Source organism: Aptenodytes forsteri, unplaced genomic scaffold (assembly GCF_000699145.1).
Source record: "Aptenodytes forsteri isolate BGI_AS27 unplaced genomic scaffold, ASM69914v1 Scaffold284, whole genome shotgun sequence".
In the NCBI taxonomy this organism is placed as follows: Eukaryota; Metazoa; Chordata; class Aves; order Sphenisciformes; family Spheniscidae; genus Aptenodytes; species Aptenodytes forsteri.
The window spans coordinates 4,385,984-4,409,646 of NW_008794445.1; the positions used below are offsets into that span (position 1 = coordinate 4,385,984).

Genomic DNA, 23,663 nt, shown 5'->3' on the forward strand with positions numbered 1-23,663 from the left:
AGCCTGTAGCGCTGCATGGGGTTGTTGTGGCCGAAATGCAGGACCCGGCACTTGGCCTTGTTGAACCTCATACAGTTGGCCTGGGCCCATCGATCCAGCCTGTCCAGGTCCCTCTGCAGAGCCTTCCTATCCTCGAGCAGATCAACACTCCTGCCCAGCTTGGTGTCGTCTGCAAACTTACTGAGGGTGCACTCGATCCCCTCATCCAGATCATTGATAAAGATATTGAACAAGACCGGCCCCAAAACTGAGCCCTGGGGAACACAACTCATCTACATTATTAGACATCCTGCTGTTATAAAAGAAAGTTCACTAGTGATGACAATGATGGAAAGTATAAAAAAAAAAGGCTGTTGGTACAATCACTGAATTGACATGCCAAACACCAAGTTCTAAAGAGAAGACTCACTTTGTAGCAATCATTTGCAATGAGCTGTAAAAGGTTAAAGGACTCCCCTGAGGTCTCCATCTTCAGATAGAGCTTCCAGGCCAACTGTGGTTTCTTATTCATAATATCTGCAATAACAACAAAAAGCTGGGATTATGAAAAGAATATGCCACACACAATACTCAATGGCAGGTGGAATAAATGTTCCTAAACTTCTTTGCTTAATGTAAATGCATGCCTCAGCCTGTGAGCATGAGGTTGGGAAGGGAAACTTGTCCTTATCTTCTGCCTTACTAGCAATAACAGCAATTCATCAGAGAATACCAATGTCAAGAGGAATAATTATGGCGTTTACATCTCCATTTATATTTCACAGATACAGCAATAAGCACAACTCTCATGATTTCAGATGTGATTAAGAAATAGAATGGAAAGCATTACAGAAGTTACTTTATCCAGGACAATGAACTGTGGCAGTCCATTTAGATGGTGAGATTTAGGATTATGTGTTCTTACACACAGAAAAAAATTAATTGGCACTGACCTGAGGTCTTTAATACCTGGTGCCTACCTCAATCTAAACATTCAATCCCCATGAATCATAGCAAACCAAAGCGGGGGTGGGTGAAGCCCCTACAAGCATAACAAAACTTGTCATTATGCATCTACTAGAAAAAAATATTTCCAAATTCCTGAGATTTGGTGCTGGTTTTAAATTTGCCTATGTGACTAGAATTTTTCATTGGCCTTTAACTTTAAACATCACTGCTATACACAATTAGAAATAAAAGAATCTGTCTCTTCCATCTCAGCTAGTGGAAATTCTACTAGGGTGTTTGAACACAAAGAATTCTAAAATCGATTTTCTTTCTGGAGATAAGAACCCATTCTATTGAATCTGAGGTCAATATTGGTAATTCCAGACTCATTCAAGTATTCCTTTCTTGAATTCAAGTCTTACCAGCTACTCACAGAGTAGCTGGCTGTTCACACATGACCGCTTTTGTGCTCTTTCAAAAGAGGGACTGTTTAGCTTACTATATCTGTGCCCACTGTGCCAATACATACGTTGCAGGTAGAATGGGTGGCAATATCAACAATAAACATGTAACACTAAATCACAGAATTTATAGACACTTCTCATTTAGGAGGCAGCAAGACATCAAATCAGATTTTTCTTTCATCAGCTCCAGATACCATACACAGTGGCAAACAGCCAGGTCTTAATTTCCAAATACTAACCCATCTATCTAGAGAAATGGAGTACTGTGCTAATTCAATGTTTTTTTACCTTCTCTTCAAGAAGAATTTTGTATAAATAGTACAATAATATTAAACAAAAAAATACTGTCTAGCATCCAAAAAGATGCATTGCTGGTACTTTTTGCCCTCTGGAAATACTTCAGCATTGAATTGTTTATGACTCAATACCTAATCATACTCTGACATGAATGTATTATAATGCTTTGTAATTTCTACAGCAGCTTTTATCCAGAAGGATCTAATAGTAATTTACATACTTGACACAAAAAGATAACTATACTCATCACTGAACAGTTGTTTCTGCAAAGAATTCTAGCAGCTGTTTGGGAATGAAAAATCAAAATTTTAAGACAGACACAGAAGAATACAGCAGCTCCACTGAAACTTCAACAAGAATTCAGAATGGCAAAAGGCACACTCAAGAATAAATGGCAACTCTTATGAAAGAGCTAGAAAATTTTTAATTGGTAACATGGTGATGATTCTACTTCTTGTATAATAAGTAGCACCTTCAAAGAGTTCTGCATCCCCAGATGTATGTCAAAGAACTACTATAGCACAGTAGGATGAACACTGTCTACTGTACAAAAGGATGAACACTGTCTACTGAACAACCATGATTTCCCTTTGCAATGGGAGTTCTCCCATCAAAAAAATTCACATAAAACATTCACATATAAAACACTCAAACACAACCAGGTACTGGAGCGTAATGAAAAAGCAAATAAACTGGCATGTCCTAAAAGAGAGTCATAGATAGGCATCCATAGGTGTGATATGCCTGTCTGGAAAGATCACGTTAGAGATGTTGACCACATCCGCAATATGGCATAATGTCCCAAAACAAATGTATTTACATTCCAAGTACAACTGCTGAAAATTGTATGATAAGAGAGCATTTTTGTATTGAGGCACTGTAAGGAAAACAAACCAGCCTAGGGAATCTCAGACTTGAGTCATCAGAATAGCCCACCTCTATACTATTTTGCATGTGGTGCTGCAGCTGTATCTGTACTGAGGTGTACTCTGCCATGCTTTAAAAATTGACTCAGAAATACTTAATAAAAATTGCTATAGGATATTAAACATGGCAAAAATTTCCTGGTTTCAAGGGAAGAATGGAAAAGTTTATGAAAGAAAAAACATGATGGAGATTATAAACGACACGCCTCAGGCACAGGAATTTGGACCGACATGAAGAGTAAAGCAGTAGGAAGAAAAATACCATGTATGCTTGCCTGATTCTTCTCTTCCCTAGACATCTGACATTGGCTGCTCTTGGAGTTAGACAGACCCTTGGGCCTGACCCAGTATGGATGCTTCTATTTTATGTCTTACTCTGAGTATTTTTGAGTTGTAACTCAGTCTTTTAAGACAGAAAATCTTCACTCAAGAAGTTGAGTAGACAATTGAGAAGAAAAAGGTTCACTGGTTAGGACAAAGCTGCATTGATGGAACTATAACAGCGCTGCACTGAACCAGTAATTGCTTACTAAAGCCAGATGTATGAAAGGTGCAATAACCACCCATGCCATAACTAGTGCAATCAGCTTTTCACTTTCACAGTCCTGAATCCACCTACAACATTAAATTCAATTAAGAAAGTGGATTGCCAAGACTGATGCAATAGAGGAGGATCTGTATTCTGCAATGTTGAGGGTAAAGTGACTCACAGCAGCGAGCTAGCCAGCTAAGGTAAACAAAATCATTCTTTATCTTCTCACTCTGGATCAAAAGGAACACCTGCAGGAAGAAGGAAAATAAAAGATTATACATGCATTTACTTTTAAACAAACAGAAGGCAGACCTGCCTCGTTTCAACATGCAGCTAAGGCTTAAGCCACACGAACAACTGCTTCATGAGAAGAGTTAGGGTATGCAAGTGCAGTCTAGGGGCTTCTCTCTGTGTCGAGTAGGTGGAGGATTCAAACAGTGCCATGCTTATCAAGGGACTTCTGCAGCTGCAAAACACCAAGCTGTGCAGAGGGTGCGGCCTACTCTGAACAAGTGCCAGTGGGCGGCCATGCAACACAAACAGCACAAAGGAACACTGGGCCTGTGGGAAAAGCCATTTGGAATGTGTTTGTTTAGAAAGCGATGCAAGCAATTACATTAGCATCTTCTTGAAATACCAGAAGTTTCACACACACACACATATATATGAACCTTTCCTCCCCATACATGTCAGAGATCATTCCAGGTCAGCAATAAGCCATTTCTAACCATTTTGGTTTCAGTAAGGTTCCGAGGCAAAACATTCGTCTTTTGTAACTTACTGTACAAATACAGGTTTATTACATCCTACATCTAAAGGGATGTGTGTGTGGAAGTTATAAATTTTAAAATGTACTCTGGCTTTACTCAGAGGAGAAAGAAAAAAAAAAGGTATTTATGCCTCTCTGCAGGTATATTTGTAACTATACTAGGATGCCACTGGCAAAACTCAAAATACCTTTATAGGAGCAGATGTATATACTGGAACAGTGAGTTCCACAAATTACTGACATTTTTATTGGTTAAACATTGCTGACCCCCTAATTTTGGGGGTGGGGAAGAAAGAAAAAAAAAAAGGCGGCATTATCAGTGTAAGTAGCACTTTATCATAGGTTTTATTTCATTATGTCCAGGGAGATAAGCTTTTCAATAAGTTAATAAGTGCTATATGTGGAGATATTTTACAAGTTTATGAGACACTGTGGAAGGGTGATCTTTATATGAAAGTGTCATCACAGGCAAAGATCAGACATTAGGACAGACTAATCAATTTAATTACATAATCCTGTTATTTAAATGCATCAGCTACATAACACAAGTTTATATAGAATCATTTGTAGGAACATAAGAGGAAAAATGTGGATTAACAGCAGTTTACACCTTTGTGTTTCTTTGTTGCCTGGCTGCAGCTAAAGCTTACTTATAGCATTATCATTTTTTATCAGCATAGCCTGCTAGTATAGTTTTAAGATACTCACCTGCATTTTCATTAAGCTAACTAAATTAAGGGAGGTGAATTGAAATATATATCCATTTTGCCTGTCATTCTTGGATATTTTTCTTGAAGAAAGATGCAATTTCAAGTCACAGAAATTAAGGGGGTGAGTGCTGGGGGAGGGGCGGGGGGAGAGAAAAGAAAAAAAAAACCAAAACAGGGGGGCTCTGTTGTCAAGAAACCTGAAGAGTTAAAAAGTTAGAAAGACAGGAAAAACAAACAAAAAAATCTCAAACCTATATGATTCACTTTAGACTACGTGGTTGAGGAAGAAAGATGCAATTTCAAGTCACAGAAATTAAGGGGGTGAGTGCTGGGGGAGGGGCGGGGGGAGAGAAAAGAAAAAAAAAACCAAAACAGGGGGGCTCTGTTGTCAAGAAACCTGAAGAGTTAAAAAGTTAGAAAGACAGGAAAAACAAACAAAAAAATCTCAAACCTATATGATTCACTTTAGACTACGTGGTTGAGGTTTTTTTTTCTGGCTTGTCTTCTTTCTGGTCTTGTGGAAAATGTTGCTTCCATCTTCATAATAGCTATTTGCTTTTGCATATTTTAGTTGTAATTAAGTTTCTACTGCACATAGACACAAAAAATGCTGTGTGTAGAAGTTAATCTCTTCCAGCTGCATCTGGATGCTGCTGAATAAGATAGTGAGCACTTCCTCTTTTCCTCCCACATCTCCCAGAGGAAGAAATTTTTTTTTTTAAACACAAATTTCTAGGGACACCTAGAAGCTCTTAACTATTCAGTGTCTCTTAGTCAGCATGCCCTCGTCAGTCTTAACAATAAGACTGCCTGGGATCCCAGACAAAGCGTAGGAAGTCTGATTAAGAGGGCATTCTTTGATCAATTAGAGATAGCTGCAAGCACTCTTGTGATGCACCACAAGCAGCATGACTCTCCATATACCTCACATTACAAGATTAGCAAGATAATCTTTTCTGAATAGTGTTCACTGAGAGTTTCGGTTCCTCTAAGAAGGGGAAGATGATGTTCCACAACCTGCTTATTTTCAACCAACATGAAGATCTGGAGGGAGAAAAGGAAGGAAAGAGGGGAGTATGTGGGAAATGTTTCCATTGCTGTTTTTTAAAGAAAGTAAATACATACCTCTTCAGCCTCACTAAAATTGCCCATGGCAGCTTTGGCTTGGGCATAGTTGAAGTTAAAAGTGTCATTGTTGTAGAAGTAACTCTGGAAAATAAGCCACACAGACAAAACCCAAATAAATAAAACAAAAAAAACCCTCCTCCCATGGTATAACAACATTAAAAATATCCTCCTCCCTAAATCTGAGTCAGACTATATCAAGACAACGGGAAGGAAAAAGAAAAACCCACATTATGAACATAAGGCATTTATAAACTGTGGGTAGAAAATTATGGACTGGCTTTCCATCCTACATTCGTGACTACAAACACAGCTGGAACATTCCACAGTATTAACCATGAGAGATCTGGAGAATGCTCCAAGCTCAAAATTGCAGTGGCAGCTTTTATGGATGTAATTTTCACTTTGGGCATGTGAAGACATGCTGTGCTGCCGTGGTCTCTTCCACCTCCCAAGCACTTATTTCACCACTAGCGTGGTAAATAGGCAGTTGACTCCCTAATGGCTTAAGGAGATGAACAGTTTGTTTTTCCAAGACTTCTCAAGGTTCAACAAGAGATCCTGTGGATCTGGTTATGTGACAGATGCTAGTCTGACACACTGGATCACATGATGGAGGTGGAGCTGCAGTACCAGGCTGTAAGCAGGCAGCACACTGTGTAACAGGACTTCCTTAAGCTCAAGCCTTGCTTACAGGCACCCTTCTCTCTATCTGAAGTGCAACATTAAGTTTTTCTCTCCCATAGTATTAGACTGGACACACCTGGTTAATAACAGATCAGGTTGATCTAGCTGTGTCTTTTCTGAAAAGCTGCATAGGCCAAAGCAGGAAATACAACTCTAGGTATAGATTGGCCTGATGTTTGGGTTTGACCCAAATAGCTTACTTTTGATCATGGTCAGATGTCCAGATTGAAGTATAACTCAGATGACCAAAAGTCAGCTGAGTGTGTTCTACATTCAGCACTGTCCCACACTGCTGCACCAGTAGACCTGGTAGAGGTAAGGTGGAACACAATACCACAGCTACAAATGTGAATGGGATTGAGGAGCCCCACTGAGCAGAGGTGCAGTGCTTGTGAAAGAGCATGGGAAAAAAGCAGGGTAGTTTATCCACTATAGTTACTGCAAGAAAAGCTTTCCTGTGTGCATAACAGCAAGGTGTGTGGAAAAGAAATGTTTTTCCTTATGTAACATCTATAAAAGAAACAGAACTTGTGTAGGAAGACCAAACTTTTGTTTTGTTCTCTCATTAAAGAGTGAGGAGGAGGTAAAAAGCACAACTGGGACTGTACAAAAGATATGGGAAGCAAGGGACAAAACCCTTTCCCAGTGCTCTCTATCTTCTTTCATTATGTAGGGACACTGGAGGAACCTCTTCCCTGTCACAGGTAGTCAACAAAGGGTACTGACCCAGTCCACCCATGTACATCAAGCCGGTGCCTGGAGAGGAGAGGTGGGGGGTGGCCACCATTTGCCAGATCAAATAGTCTATGTTAGAGTCCAAAAGAGCCAGCAAATATAGCAAGCTATGTGAAAGCATGAGGATGAACCAATCAGATGAATCTCAAGCTTAGTTTGTGAAAACATTTCAGTACCCTTAGGGTGAACTAACTGGTTTCACCATATGAGAATTACAACACTTTACTGTACTCTTCCTCAATGATAGTTTCGTGTGAATCAGCACAAGTCCCAGGTTAAGCAAAGCTGGTGAGCAAGATGCTAGTTTACTGCATGAATAGTTCCTTCTGTTCAAATAGCCCCCATTGTATTTTTGAAGTAAAATGGAAAAGAAACTCTGTCAGCAACCAATCTTAAAAACTGTGTCATTCCATCCTGGCTGTATGAGTGCTAGAGACCAGACCTGCTGTGAAAACAAAACCAGTATAAATGAACTACTGCTGCTGATAGTGCAACACATTCACAGCAGCTAGATGTTTTGTTTCTTTTTATTTTTTTTTAAAACCACATTGTAGGTACTGGACTTCACTCTTTTGCGGTCTTTTCAGTGGTCTTCAATCTTTTCATAAAACTAACTAACTGTGGTCTGAGTGATGTCCATTTCAATGAGATGCTCAGATACCCAGCTGAACAATGAAGCATTCGTTGTGGCCAGAACTCAGCTGAGCCTGACTTAGCTTGTCTTCTCAGTTGATCCTCAGTGTTATAATGTCACCCTCAGGGCAGCTGGCAATACATTTATAATAAGGTGTCCTTTGAGACATTCTCATGCCTAAAGCAGTTTTAATCAATCATGGATGAAGGTGGTGTTTCCTGAGAGAATATCATGCAAACAATCTTCACTTAAAGAGCTGCAGAGATTCTACTGAAGTTGATTCCTGTGAATGAAACACAAAGGTGACTGTAAAGCCACCTAAACCTTGCCTGTAAAATGGTACAGGAAGAATTACTTGCATCCCTGTGACCTGAAGAGGCGGGGAATGACCCAAGTAAATCTGAGCAGTGCCTAGTCTCAGCTAGAAAATTATGAGTACCAACTACTTCAAAAGGACCATGCAAAGAAAGTGGTGGTAGGCAGAAAACTTTGTCCCTTGCTATTTATCAACTGCATTATGTCTCAAAGTACCAGTATTTATGATTCCCTTCAAGGATTTAACAAAACTTAAGCTTGATCATTTTGCAACTCGCTAGATACAATCTATAAAACCTTCCAGACTTGCAACCTCAACCCTGCCTTGAACTATGACAATGAGTTTCACAAACCAGCTGCGTTTTGAGAAGGACAAAATGCATTTTCTTAGAAAAGACATGGTGAATTTGCTGCAATTCCAGTAAGCCATATCTTGTTTTCAGCCTCTCCTAATAGAAATGGAGTTTTCAAATCTACCTTGTTTATTCTAGTCCTCATTTTGTATCATTTTATTTTCTTAATTTCCCTCTGTAGCAAATAATATCTGTCTTCTAAATCTCTTAAGACAATATTTCAATTTCTAATTATTCTCTGAATCACCTTTCTTTCTGCAGTTGAGGGGGGAGTATCCAGTATGTCCTTATAAATGCAGTCACATTACAACTGTGAAAACTGAAGGAATATTTAAAAAAAAATTACCATCTTTGCCTAAATCTGTTTTGATTTGACCCATATATATGGTTACTGATGCCAAAGGCATGTATATGTGGAGAAGTCCAGCTTGCAAGCTGAGATCCACATATATATGTTATAATGTGCAACAGTAGTTCTACATACTCTCAGCAAAACAGCTAAGTTTTTAAAACAAAACAAAACAAAACATCCAAACAAGCAGTCCAATAACCCTTCTCCTCCCCTATGCACACATAATAAAATCTTTTCTCCCAAATCTGACAAGGTAAGAACGCTCCTTCTTCTAGTTGATAAATATAGCAGGATTGAAGGCTTGCATACCTGTACCTGTCATTATTTCTGCCTTCCTCCTGACAGTTTTTAAACATTAGATCTATTCCTCACCTATATTTCCCTCTGCATGGGCTCTTACATCTTACAAAATAACACTGAGTATTCTGTGCTCTTCCTTTTCCCTTTGGATTTTCTTTCCAACCCTTCCTACAACACTTTCCTTTATACCCTCACAGATGCAGAATTGTCTCACTTAATGCCCTCCTTGTAGCACTTCTCTTGCCTTGTGACTCTGACCTATCCTCTGATCACCCTATTGCCCACTTTCACCCTCTTAATTTGTTTAGTGTCTTGTTCGCTTCTAGCTCTTTCCTTTACAAACACTAGCCATACCTTACTTTCCAATATTAATGATGACTCTATTTGCCTCCCCAGATGCTCCCCCCCCCTCTCATTTCTAAGCTTTCCCATATATCTTGGAGGTGGTAAGTAATTGCATTTAACCTTAAACAGCTAGTTCTAACCTGAAAAGGTTAAGAACTTTAAGTAAATGGAAAGAGCTGGGTATTTCTATGGGGTGACTCATTCCATTCTAAGTGTAAGAAATACACAGGATGAATTCTCCTTCAGAAATTACCATCTGCCCCCATTGGCTATAGACTGAGACCAGATGATCAGTTATAACTAGAAGTCTGACTTTTAGATGGCTCAAGTTAGGCAAAACAAATCTCACTGTTAGTTTCCAGCTCTCCTTTTTTCCAGTTACACACACAGTCCAATTTGGGGTGGTGGTGGTGGGGTGTCTCTTCATTCCACTACAGTGGAGCCATTCCAGTGGCTACAGCCACTTGGGATTTCTTCAATGACCTCTTTCCAGGCAAAGTTTAAAAACACTACACCTTCATCATTCTTCACTTATCAGCTGCTTTTGGCACCATTACAGCCACGTATTTTTCTTTAGGTCTCACCCTCTTAGACCATTGTAATTGTCCTCATCTCATGCATCTCCCTAACTGTTTCTTTTTAGATTCTCCTTCCTCTTCCTACCAAATATAGAGTTTTTACAACTCTAGTTTCAAATCAGTAGAACAAGGCTGCAATCACTTAACTATAATCACACTCCAGCCTCTCTTTTTCCTCACATCTGATTTATAACTGCATATCTGTAAGTTATATCCATTTTATCAATTGAATACTGGTGATCTGATAATGCTGCATTATGGTAACTGCAATGTCCTCCTCTTACTTTGAAAAATGCAACATTGCCTGCAGGGTACCACTCAGATTACTTCTGCAAAAATAATATTCTTAGCTTACTGCTTTGGTAATACTGCCCTATCTTAGCCCTTCAGTGACTGCTTTCCCTATAAAATATAAACTTTATTACTTTCAGGGTCCTTCATGTCCTATCTTCCTTACACACTCTCATTCATTAAAATGTTGTCCCCAATTATTAACCAGTGACAATAATCTCCATTGCTCATTTGATAAGTCTTAAAAAAACCCCCAAACATGTTTTTTTTCCTCCATGCTGCCCACCCCATAAATATCCACAAATTTTTTCATTGTCTTCCTTTAATTATCTTCCTTGTCTTCTGTGATGCCACCAGAAAGCCTGATAATGGTTAAATTGCAAGTGTGATAAGACCACCATGCTGCACAATGCTATCTAAACTGCTTCCTTACATTTTGATCAATTTGCTGTATTGACCACTTGTCCCACTGTTGTTCCTGTGTTTTGTTGTTACTGTTGTGTTTCTGTATCTTTTTATGTTTAAACAGCGTCTCACAGAGTACAGTCTAATTCCATAAATAGTGATTCCATGCATTAGAGTACTACCAATACTAAATAATAATACTAACCTTGACTGAGTTGAGGTAAATCAGGACATTACCAAACTGTCTAAGAAGAAAGAAGCAGGAGGACATGCACTGTCTCCCTGGAATGGTATCTAAAATTCAAAAGAGAAATGCAGACTTGTAGAATTTAAAAATCACATGGTAATGGAAATCACTGTCAAGACTGCTGGCAACTATGAAAGCAGCTAACTTCTAAAAATAGTGTAACTTGCCTTTTCAAGGCAAAGGACCATACTAGAGGTTAGAAAAACTATTAGATCATCTTGTCAACTTTCTCTACAGCATAAAATAACTATTGCAAGACTGTATTCAAAAGCAAATTCTACAGAGACAAATTGTTTATGTAACAGGCCTTTTCCATGACACAATTTATGTAGCATAATTTTACCATGAATTATTCTTACTCTTAGGAAATGACACTTGATACAAAGCCTGAGTTTGTTATTCTAACCTCATTAGTCTTTTTTCTTTAAAATTATGCTTTTTAGTTATCCTGGACAGAGAAGCTCTACATATTTTAATTTTAGTTCTAGTAAAAGAGTAAAAATGAGACACTGAAAATATTGTTATATATATATATAAAAAATTAATACATGCACAGGAAAAATACTCAGTGATTAAATACAATATGAAAATTAATTTTCATGCACTTGGAATTATCACATTGCTCACAAGTGGTAAAGCCATAAATAAGCCAAGCATATCAGTTCAAATGAGTGTCAGTAAACTTTGCTGCCATGTATGTCATCATAAACTTGGCTGCCATCATACTATGCTGTCATCTACTCTGAAATTGCTAGCTGTGTTACTGAAAAACTATTTCAAAGCTGGTTTTGGAGATTCTGAAGTAAGCTTACTAGGACTAATTTTTGTTAGACCCAACCAGCAGAAATTGGTCAGAGATGGATGAGTCCAAGTAGCAGCTGGGAAGGCATAAACCCAAGTGATGTCAAATCACTACTATTTCACTATGTCAAATGATCATTAGAGAGCATGTTGCTTTGTGCAGTTTGGTGAGGTGACAGGAGATAAGATCCTAAGGCTACCAACAGCCCTGAAGTAATCTGCTCCTGTAGGTTAGTTACCATCAATCCATCCACACTAGAAAATTAAAATACCTTTTCTGTATATAGGAATTTCATGTATCTGAAGACCAATATTTCGACTCCATACCGCAGCACGAAATATAGCATTCCACTGGAAAATTGTACATTCTCCTTTAAATAAGGTAGTGTAGTAGTTTTTCCTGGAAAGCACTATATAAGATCTCAAAATATATTTCAAAGGAAAGCAGCATATTCTCATTTTTTACCTTTTAGCACTAGGAGATTTTGAGCTTGGATGTCCTGTCATTTCCATATAGACAATCCATCCTTATCTGTGCCTGAACCACATCATTCAGTTCTCCAACTTAAGAAAATTATTTGGTTATTTATGAAGTGTTCGCTTGGGAGCAGAAACTGGCCTGTATATTTATCTGTCCTTTTCTACATGCAGGCATACTTATCATGACACATATATGCCTTGACAGGACAATAACAGAAACAATTTTGCTCAGTGTTCCTCAGCTCTTTTTTTTGTTGTCGTGAGAATGCAGGTACTTCAAAAGTGCTCCTTTTCTCTCACATTCAATTTTTGAAGTTCATCAACTCACAGCAATTTATTTTAAACAAAATAAAACAAACACGCAAATAAACATGCAAGGAAGACTTAAAACTGAGAATACAGTTTCAGTAAAAATTAATCACAGTAACAAAATATTAGAACCACACTTTTCCCATATATGATTGGAGAGTTTCTAAGTTTCAGTATTTATTCTTATGTCCACATTTTGGCAGAAAATTTTGTTATCCCAGCATACCATCCTCCATATACTTTTAGTGAAAGATTTCATTAAAAAACCAAAGAAGTAAAACATCTGTAAATCTCATACAACTCAGCAATGAATACTACTAGTGACAGGAAAACTAGAGTTTTATAGTTCTAATTCATCCCATGTGACTCATGCAGGAAGAAGAAAAGTTCTCATTTTGAAAAATTACTTAGGATGACCTAAGAATACCTCAAAGAAAAGACTGCACAAAGTCCAGAAGAAATGTTTCATTCCTCCCATCCAACACTAGATATGCCTGACTTGGTCCTAAAAGAGGACCACTGAAAATGAAAGGGGTGCTTTTCTCCATTATGCTTGCAGCGTTTTTAGGGTAGTTTGTAAGACTTATGTTAAGCACCAGAAACACTGCATTTAATGGAAATGTTAATGTTCATTTACTTTTACTAATGTTCCTCTTGCCCCATTTCCTCCTTAACTTATCTCAGAAAGCTGATCTGTTTAATTTTCCACCCAGTTGAGACCCTGGGAGAAGACCATGGGAATTAACTATAAAAATCTAGTTATATCCTCCTTTGTAATGCCAGTTCCATTTCATGTCATTGGGATTACGAATTTTTATTAAGCTTTAACATACCCAGTAAACCCAGCTGCTGTTCTGGGTATTATTTATTGCTGCTAGAGGGTGAATATTGACTCCTACACTAAGTGCTTCCTGGTTTTTTTTGTTTTGGGTGTCCCTACTCCCCTTAAAGTACATAAATTCCAACATGAGATGAAATGTGTACATGTATTGGAAAGGACTTTCACATGAAATCTGTTTGCTCTATGTTCCTTGAACCTCCAAGTCAGAGATCTACTTAAAAATAGCAAAGGGCTTAATTGATGACTCCAAATGACTTTACAAATGCATGACACTGTATTCTTCCTAAACTGTCTGTTGCTGCTTTTTTCTTAATGCAGTCTTGGGGTCTGTACAGTTAACAAGAGCAAGTCAGAAAGATAGGAGCTTGTTTTGAAAAAGTATTCCACATCTTCATTTTAAGCCATTAATTTCTGATAATCCACATTAAAATCAGGAGCCTTGTAGGCCCAGTTGCGAGCAAAGACACAGCACAGGATTTCCTCACTCTAGCGAGCACAACTTACTTTTGTATTACAAATCTACAAAGCAGCTAAGTAACTTGATAAAGATCTTAAACAGACAATCTAGCGGTACTAGCTCCTTGCAAGGATTGGCACAGTGGGAAGTGCTGAAGCATGACTTACATACTTGAATAGCACGGTTGGCTACTTAGCAAAAGCACAAGTATACAAACAGCAAGAATTCTGTTCTCCATTCTAAATCCAGCGGAACAAAGGCAGCAAATCAAAAATGACCACAAATATACAACACAGTGGCTAATACACTAAGTTACATCAGAACATAAAAATGATCATATTGGATCCAAAGTCTATCTGGTTCAGAAGCTTGCCGAGTAAGAATATACAGCTATAGAAAGAATATATTCTGATTTCACATGTAATACATGTTGTAGTATGTAATGCCACTTCCTTTGAAGTTTCTCCCAGCTTCCCACAACCTGCACTGAGGACTTCCTAATCATCACTGAAAAATTTGTGTTAAACAGCCAATGGACTATTCTTCTACAAATTTCTTTATACCTTCTGTTTCTCGCAAGATTCTATATCAAATAAGTTGTGTTATATGAAAAAGTAATTTGTGCTGTTTGTTTTAATTGTCTTGTGTGACAATTTATGTCAACGCTCCTTGTTTTTTGTATGGTATGGTAACTAATTCTTCTCTATTCCTCTTCTCCTTGTCATTTATGATGTTCTGTATCGCAAACATAACCAAACTCAGTCATCAATTTCCAGGCCATGTATTCTCCTTTATTTAATCTCTCCTTGTTCATGAAGCTATCCCCTTTCTCTGATCATCCTTGCTGTCTTTATTGTATCCTTTCTTGTTCTACCATATTTTTTCTGAAATGCAAGAACCAGAACGGCAGACAGTATTCAAGAAAGGGAATCACATCTGTATACAATGATACAGTAATTATTTTTGTTTTGTTCTCCCTTTCCTCATCAATTCCTAAGATTCTTTTCAACTTTTCTGATAATTTTGCAAATATAGTTTAAGGGTTTTTTTTCCCTCTATGTACTACTTTGCATTTATCAAAGATAAATTTAATTTGCATATTATTACCCAGCCTCATATATTCTTCCCCAGCTTTCATCATTGTGGAAGCTTCCACATTTTTCCTACTATGGGTAATTTTGTACCATTGACAAACCTAGTTATGTCATTATTTGTCTCCTATAGGTCATTAATTATGAATACGAGCCCTTTCTTTGAAGAAACAAAAGGTTCTTTCAAGTGTTCAAATCAGGTGCATTTTATCCTTTTCACTGCTACTTCACTGAAAATTTTCTGTTAGAAATGAGAAAGGTTATTATGTAGCTTCCCTTCTTGAAATTACTACTGTGGAAATTTTTTGAGGTATTTGCTAACACATGGATTTTGAATTTGATTATACTCAGATCACTGTAACAGAATTGGATTTTCATAATAAAATTTCAGATCAGTTTCTATGTAATCTCTGTATCGGTCTAGTCACCTGTTTACTTGTGTGTTCTCTAAGAAAGATGAAAACTTAGCATTTAAAAATTCATTCTCTGTATCATGCCATGTCATTGCATTTACTAGGTCAATATGGGCAGAATAGAAGTCTCCAACTATTATTTAATTATCTATCTATATAAAATCTCTAACCTCTTTAATATGCCAGTCACTGTTCCCATCCAGGCTGGCTGGTGAATAATTTAGCCTCAATACGATGAGTCTCCTATTGGAGCATGTAATTTAAAACAATTTTATGTTACTCACTGACAAAGAAAATATACTTACTTTATTTTGAGAGAAAGTTTCTATCATGTTTAGAACCATTTCTCCACGGGCGTCACCTATTTAGTAATACCCCATTGTAAATTAAATAGGAACAATATCCTACATTACCTTCCTCCTATCACATTTTAAAAAATATTTTAGGTTTATAGCTTCCTCTTCTAAAACCAGGTGTTCCACTTTATTCATCTTCTTGTAAAACATCTAATATTTGTATAAAAAAACTTACATATTTGGTCTTCATGTCTTCGCTTTTTGTTATGTCCTATCTAAACTGAACTCTGTTTGCCTCTTTTATTTCCTATCTACAGTTTGTTGACCTCCACTTGTCCTTCATTTGAGGATACAAAAAAACCCCCTCACGCTATTTTGCCTTTAAAGGAGGAGTTACCTTGAACTGTGTGCTCTTCTGTATATCAGCTTTCTCCCACAAGTTTTTAAAAAGGTGACAAAGCAGTTTTTACATGGAAGTGCCAAGAATGTAAGATGCTTGCAGTACTAATGTTTCCATTTACCTTTAGTTGGAGCCAATCCTTCCCATAGGCTCATTTTTTTTTCAATTAACCCACCTTTCCTAATTGGACTACATTTCTGTTCCTTTTTTTTTTTCCCCTCAACCATACCTCAAGTCTGAGCCTCTCTATCCTGTTTTGCATATGTATTTAAAAATATTTCACAGTAACGTTAGGACTTTTAGCTTCCCAACAATTTCAATTTTGTTTTTGGGTTAAATCTTCACTATACATCTTTTCAGGATATCTTTTCTCAGACTATCTCTGTATTATTTTTATTAAGAGGTCTACCACCATTGTATCCAATACCCTGTGACTTTACTGGCATCAGAAACCCAGTTAGCTATATGCCCACTAACCGAGTCCCAGCTCCAAAGGGATAGCCTCAATGCAAAAGGAACATGTTAGGGAAGCCTCATCTATGGAACCACTTCCAGCCTTCCAATGTGAAGTTCTCTGCTGCACGATCTCAACAGTACAAGGGCTGCAAGGGGAACAGAATGGCTCAACAGTACTTCCGAAAGTTTCATCAGTGCTGCCACTCTGTCTCTTGATCTCCTTCTCTTTAGTCACCGTGGACACAGGAGACAGCATTCTGTCTCTGAGAACCATAAGCTGTCTGCACCATAAACATGCATAAATTACCCACCAAAGGAAATAGTCCTACTGACAATGCCTACAAAGGAAATTGGGAAGCCCCATTTCAGCTGAATTTCTGTGTTCTGACTACTGGCTTTTTTGATGTGGGATTTTTGGTTTTACTTTGGCAAGGGGAAGGGAAGACAAGGTCTTGTTTTGGTCTATTATTGTATAAGTAAAAGTAAATATTGGAAATATATTTCTTTGTTGGGTTTTATGATGTTTATGTTTTTTGATTCAACCAACGAGTTAGTCCCAGAGCCTCCATTTCTTTCTGTAGCCAAATTCCTCTTTACATTTTTAATCACCCTCAGTTCCAGGGCACACTCTGTGCTAGGACTCTACGTACTCGATAGGCTTTCATTAGCAGTCCTAGATTTGTACCTGTGAGCATCTGTACCTGTGAGGTTTCAGCACACACTTCATCTAATTAGGCTGTTGTCTTCTGTTTCTATAATGGGGATTACTAGTCAAAGGCAAGCTGCCACAGCATCTATCAGTGAAGACTAACAGTTTGCAGTATAGCCTCTTTTCCAGCCAATTCATATAGTAAGGTTTGGAATTAATTGAGCCTTCTAATTTAAACTTGCAAATTTGTTTTAGACTATAAATTAGACTTTCTGTTACTCATACTATAGCAACAAAATGCCTAGCAATAGTCATGCTAACAGTCAGCAGTTAGACAAAGATACGATGGTATATATGTGGATATTGTAAGAAGGTTTACATAATGGAGAAAGAGCATTTCAAACATACCACATTCGCTGGCTGATTCACCCACCAACTGGAAGAACTGCTGAGCAATTTTCAGATGATCTTTCTGGGAGAGGGAAAAAAAAAAAATCCAACATGAGTTCCAGAGTTGATGCTACAATACACACTGAAAATACGCTCTGAGGAACAGATGGGGAGCAACTAACAGACAAACCAGGGCTGAAGTGAAAACAGAAAAGGTAAATGTACCACTGTATGTGCCTAGATACACAAGAACACTGTAGAAAGCAAACAGGTTTTTTGGAAGCAGAACAAAGAAGCCAAATTCAGCTTGATTTATTGTCAGGACTAGCAACAGAGATTTGCATCTCACTCGTTCCGGACCAAGTACTGTATGGAAGAAGATTAAGAGACTCAGAGATCCTGCAATCTAAATGAGAAATGACTGCCTCTTTCACTCCATTCCAGTCCCTACAGATCTGTTCGCATTCTACTGTTGGAGAAGCTGGAGAACCTCATGGGCTTCACTCACCGAGCCCATTTCTTGTCCAAGTGCTGCATTTACCACTCCTTTGAGGATGTACTCCTGAAAAAAAAAAAAGTAAAAAGGATCAGAGAAGACAATGTGAAGATTTCAGGAGACACAAAGAGCCTACGTGCACATTATTTTCTTCCTAAATTCAACTCTATCCCAACTCAGTTTCATAGGTAGCTGGTTACTATGATAGTTCTTCAGCACAGTAGTACAAAGTTACCCCCAAAAAATCCATTCTACTTGCTAGCTAGTCACTTCTGCTAAATATGTGGGATGCAAAGGGGTGGTGTCTTTTCTGGTAAGTCTTATGCTCAAAGACGATGCACCAGAAGGAACACCATAACATACTATCATGCCCTTTTCACCATCATATGACCAATAGTCAAGTGCAATATTGTTATATTAATGCACAGATCCCACTTCAATATGCACATTGGTTAACCATAACCACTACCATCCTTGCTCCAAAATGCATAGCATTTCTCATCAGGGCAAAAAAGTCAAGAAGTTTGTGCTCTGTGCTCATGTAACTCTACTGAAATTAGGAATAGGAGTAGAGTACCCTGTAATCTCTACTATGAGATACAAATATAGTTTAATTCTCTGAGCAAGATTTTCTCAGCGTGTAACAGACTCATTTGTCTTATTCAAATCTTTTAATTAAGAGTTATAGCTATAAACCTGTTTTAGTAGGTACTCCTGATAAACAGCCCTGTCACAGACGTAAATGCGGAAGAAGAGAAAGAGACATGTACACAGACCAACAATGGAGTGCAGGAAACAATCTGAGAGTACTAGCCAGCATGCCAAGTAATCATTTTAGCACATCAACTCTTACAGATGCCAAATTATTAGCCTATAGACATCATGAAAAAGAAGAAATTTGAGAACTGAAGGAGGATATACAAGTAGTTTTGCAAGTCTTAGCAGGGAGTTCCTTCCAAGTGTGAGTGAGAAAATGGAAAAAAAGCACAAAGATTTTCATTTCAAAATGTGATCAAGAATGATATCATGTTATTTATATTAGGCACGTATATGGGGAAAACTCAGGCTAAAGGACCAATAGCTGCAGAAAATTGTTCAAGTAAGTCTTGCTATACTGAAAAAATGCAAGAAGTGAAAAGCAACAGCAGAAGACACTCCTCAGCACAGAATCACCAGATCTGTGTTCTCGAGGTTTTCCTTTTCCCTCCCTCCATCTAATTCTCACACAGACTCATGAAAGGTCCCTTTCATGCCCAGCTATGTGACCTTTGGAAAATAAACTGCAGAGGAATAAGTCAGAGACTAAAGATCTTGGAACAGCCACAAAAGAAAATTACAGTAGCAGCCAAGGGACACTGCAGTTTTCACTCATTGCAGCCAAAGTGAGATGGAATTAGAAAAGACTTATTATTTAAACAGTTTAATCTAATCTAGCTTATTTTTATTGAAATGGCTTCAGGACAAACCACATGAGCATCTGAGCTAGTAGATCTGCGGGATGGTAACCATTACCAGGGCAGACGTGACAAGCAGCTGTAGTTGGAAGAGGGCTTTTATCTGTGCACTAATGGTCAGCTCACTAGAATCAAGCCTGCACACAACAGAGCTGTGTTCTTATTGACCCCAGGTGGTACGGCAATAAACATGCTAAGTACTCATATATGCTCATATGTAATACTTTATGCATGCACTTTAAGTCTATTGTTGATAAAAAGATGGAAAACACAACAGTTTTAAAAGTGGGAATGGGGCAAGCTGTCCTCAGGATATGAATTTTGTATGTGGCAGATTTCATAACAATTTATAACCTCCATCTTTATGGACCATGACATCAGTTTCCAATTACCTGTGGAGCTGTAGGTTCCAGGTCCTTAATCAGGTTATAAGCCTCCTGCACATCATCTGAAATACCAGACGTTAGAATGCATGACAAACCATAGCACACTGTATTAGAGCAAGTCACTCATCCTCTACAACATTCCCCAATAGTCATAGACTAAGAAATAAAGCATTTAGACAGGAGGAGAAAAGTAACTATAAATCATTGTGAATTTATATCACAATGGTGATGGTTTTCTAGAACTCAAATAACAAACATGGAGTGAGTAATAGCTTCTTTATTACTACAGTTTTCCTAGTAGAGATGACTTGGCCTCCTTGTTCATAATCCAGTGGCTGCCTTCTCAACAGTACAAGGTCAAGTTAATAAATCCATCATCTTCCTGTCTTTTCTCTTCTCATATTTATTTACCGCTCAAGGAGGATAGGGTAACATGATTCTGAAGGGAAACTTCATCTTTTCCTTATCAATATTTCAAAATCTGTTCAGCAGCTCTTACCTGATCCTAATTCTAACAAGCAAAAAGCACTACTAGTATAGAAGTTTAAATGTAAGGTTTGGATTCCATAAAAAACTTCCTTCCCACCCAAGAAATAAGTAAACTGGTAAGATCCTAAACTTTACCTAAATCAAAAAAAGATGTTGGCACTATGGTCAGCTTCGTAAACCAACCTAGTGAAGATGCCCTTTTTACTGGCAAAATTTTGTTAATATAGCATTATACCAGCTGCCCATAAGAACAAGCCTTCTCAAAAAAACCTTTTTTTTGCTAGTACATACCACTCATACACTGTGGGGACAGTACTCCAGGGTGACTTAAGTCAATATACATTGGAGCTGCCAGGCTCCCATCCAACCCCTCTCCTTTCCTACCCATTCCCTTGAGCAGTCACGTAGTAAGCCAGCACAAGGTACTAGACTAGCCAAAAGGCATCATTTTTTTTTTAATAGAAATAGGGTTTTTTTGTGATTTCTGGCTAGCTCAGCTCACCAACAGCCAGCAAAAAAAATGACAGCAGCTGTTATTTTCATCAGTGTAGACCATCAACACATAACTATGCTCTTCAGGCTCCAACAGAAGCCTCTAGCAAATCTCACTGGAGCAGATTACGACTGGATACCTGGCCCCAAACCCTGCTAAAAGTCACTACCTTAAAGAGCTGAAAAAAATGGCATGCATGTTTGTGCTTCAGTCACTCCATTTCAGAGCATGTCTTAACACAAGCCTACCTTTATCAGAGACCTTGTAAATTTTGGATAGACAGCTGTAGTCATTAGAAGTAATGATTTCTCACATTCTTAACTGATGCTGCTACACTATCAAGACTTCAAAATGGAAACTTAGCCTAACAACTTTGCTTCTGTGTAAGTAGAACTTAATTTGAAACATATATTATTAACAATATTATTGGGCAAGATAATTGGTAATAATACCAATATTACCTATAGTGATATTGGCAACAATAACACTGGACAGAAAGGTGGCTGGGAACAGCAGGCATAGATTTACCAGTGCCAAAGTGTACTGACTAACCCAATGGATGACAGGTTGTATGGATAAGCCAATAGTAGTGGATGCTGTATACCTTGACTTTAGCAAGGTCTTTGACACGGTCTCTTATACCTTTGTCATAGCCAAACTTGAGAGATAGGACTGGCTAAGTAAGATGACAAGGGGATGGAAAACTGGCTGGACTACCGAAGGACAGTGATCAGTTGTACAAAATCCAACTGGTGGCTCATTACTAATTGAATCCCCCAGGGATTGATACTGTTGAATGTCTTATATTAACAACCCAGATGATAGGATAGAGACTACTCTCAGCAAGTTTGCAGATGATAGAAGACTAGGGAGAAAGCTCCCAGCTATTGAGAAGCTCAACAGGCTGAAAAAAATGGGCTGAAAGAAATGTCATGAAGTTCAATGGGGGAAAAATGCAAGTCCTGCATCTTGCTTGGTTTGAAACAATCCTAAGCAACAAGACAGGCAGGAGGCTGACTGGCTAAAAGGCAACCTGGGGGTCCTGACAGACAGTGCACCCTTGCAGCAAAGCAGGCCAACTGCACGCTGGATCATATTAGCAAGAATGTAGCCATCAGGGCAAGGGAATGGATTCTTCTCTCTTTGGCACTTGTAAGATTGCACCTGGAGTACTGTGTCCGGTTTCGGGATCCCTCAATCAAGACAGACATTGAAATACTGGAGTGAGTGCATCCGAGGGCTCCTGAGGCAGGTAGGGGGCTGACAGATTGGGAGAACTGCATTGCTTAGCTGTCCGAGGAGAAGGCTCAAGGGAGATCTTATCACTGTCTACAACTAACTAATGGGAGGGTACAGAGAAGATGAAGACAGATTCCACGGGGTGAGATGAAAGGCAGTGGACACAGTGGAAGTTCTGACTAGATGCTCATCTGGACAAGGCTCTAAGCAACCTGATCTAATTGGACCTGCCTTGAATAAAATGTTGCGCTAGAGATCTCCAGAGGTCCCTTTTCACTAATAATGTGATTCTGTTATTTACCTAGAACTGTATAAATTTAATGTAAGGCAGGTGATAATGTACTTTTAATAATATACAATTGTGACAATTTGAATTTACTTGAGAATGTATACCTAATTTACAACCACGATGAAATTTAAATAACCTTACTGTCATTCTCTAGTATCAAATAAAACAAAATAGGGATAGAATTGCCATATTTTGTGAAGACTGTGATGTTTGCAGATTAGCTAAGTCATGTTAATGAGATTTTATTGCACAGTATTAGCCACAATAAGAATTTCTTTAACTGCTAATAGTCATCAGTAGTGGCGTATTCTAAAATTTGTCACAGTCTGAGTTGAACTGAAACAATGAGGTAGTGTTTCAATTGCACATACAGACAAAAGAAGCAGTCCTGGATACAAGTGAGCACCAAAGAGAACTTATTGCAACTACAAAGATTAAATCTCACCAACCCTGTTGATTACAAATCATAAAGATGTTACTCTGAATCAGTATCTGAAACTCCAAGTCAATCATGCTATAAAAAGCTCACAGAGCTTTTTCAATGTACTATGTTTACGTATGCTCAGATTCTCTGATGAACTTATTGGGATACAAAGAATATAAAGTTGGTGTGATTTACTTCTGCCAGCAGAATATATCTCCTTTTTTTCCTGGTAATTTTTTTCAACATTTTGGAAAAAAAAATCGCAGGCATGGACTTTATTTATTTAAAAAGTAAAAAAAGACATTTTTCTGCTTTCAGATGCTCTGGTCATCTAAACTTATTTTGTCACCTTTAAAAGGTAACAAAATACAAGGCTTATAAGAAAGCAGTGGACAGAAAAGCAATCATCACGTCACCTTATATTAGATGACTGCAGTTAACACTGCTCATCACTCAGCCAGTCAACCGACTGTTGAATAAAGGAACACAATGGGAGAACAGGAATGGCTCCGAAACTGAACTCAGATAAAATTCAAAGGAGTCAGCCAACTAAGGAGAGAAACAAGTAGAAAATCCTTTCCAACTGATTCTGGCTACCTACCTGCATTCTTTAAGAGCTGTAAAGTACATTTGGAATGAAATGTCTTGTTCACAAACTGTAGCCTTTGTTCACAGTCACTTTGGCTCATATTCTGTTTGTGCCATATTTACAGAAATAGTTGTCCTTGCCTTCATAGGACATACGCCTACCATTCTCACAAATTCAGGCAGAGGAGAGGTCCTCTCACTATAAACATATAAACACCACCATCCCCAAA

The 23,663-nt window shown here is 38.1% G+C and overlaps 1 protein-coding gene across 2 annotated transcripts in view; it reads right to left on the reverse strand.

Annotated features, from left to right (window-relative positions):
- Positions 1 to 23,663, reverse strand: part of TTC26 (tetratricopeptide repeat domain 26) — a 51,120-nt gene that overhangs the window by 5,933 nt on the left and 21,524 nt on the right. For both annotated transcript variants that reach the window (XM_019474822.1, XM_009290043.2), the window contains 7 exons: positions 19,918 to 19,973; positions 18,084 to 18,137; positions 17,594 to 17,657; positions 10,951 to 11,039; positions 5,751 to 5,834; positions 3,325 to 3,394; positions 410 to 516 (listed from right to left, as the gene is read on the reverse strand). In XM_019474822.1, coding sequence (XP_019330367.1) covers positions 410 to 516; positions 3,325 to 3,394; positions 5,751 to 5,834; positions 10,951 to 11,039; positions 17,594 to 17,657; positions 18,084 to 18,137; positions 19,918 to 19,973 — 524 coding nt within the window. The remainder of the gene's footprint in view (positions 1 to 409; positions 517 to 3,324; positions 3,395 to 5,750; positions 5,835 to 10,950; positions 11,040 to 17,593; positions 17,658 to 18,083; positions 18,138 to 19,917; positions 19,974 to 23,663) is intronic.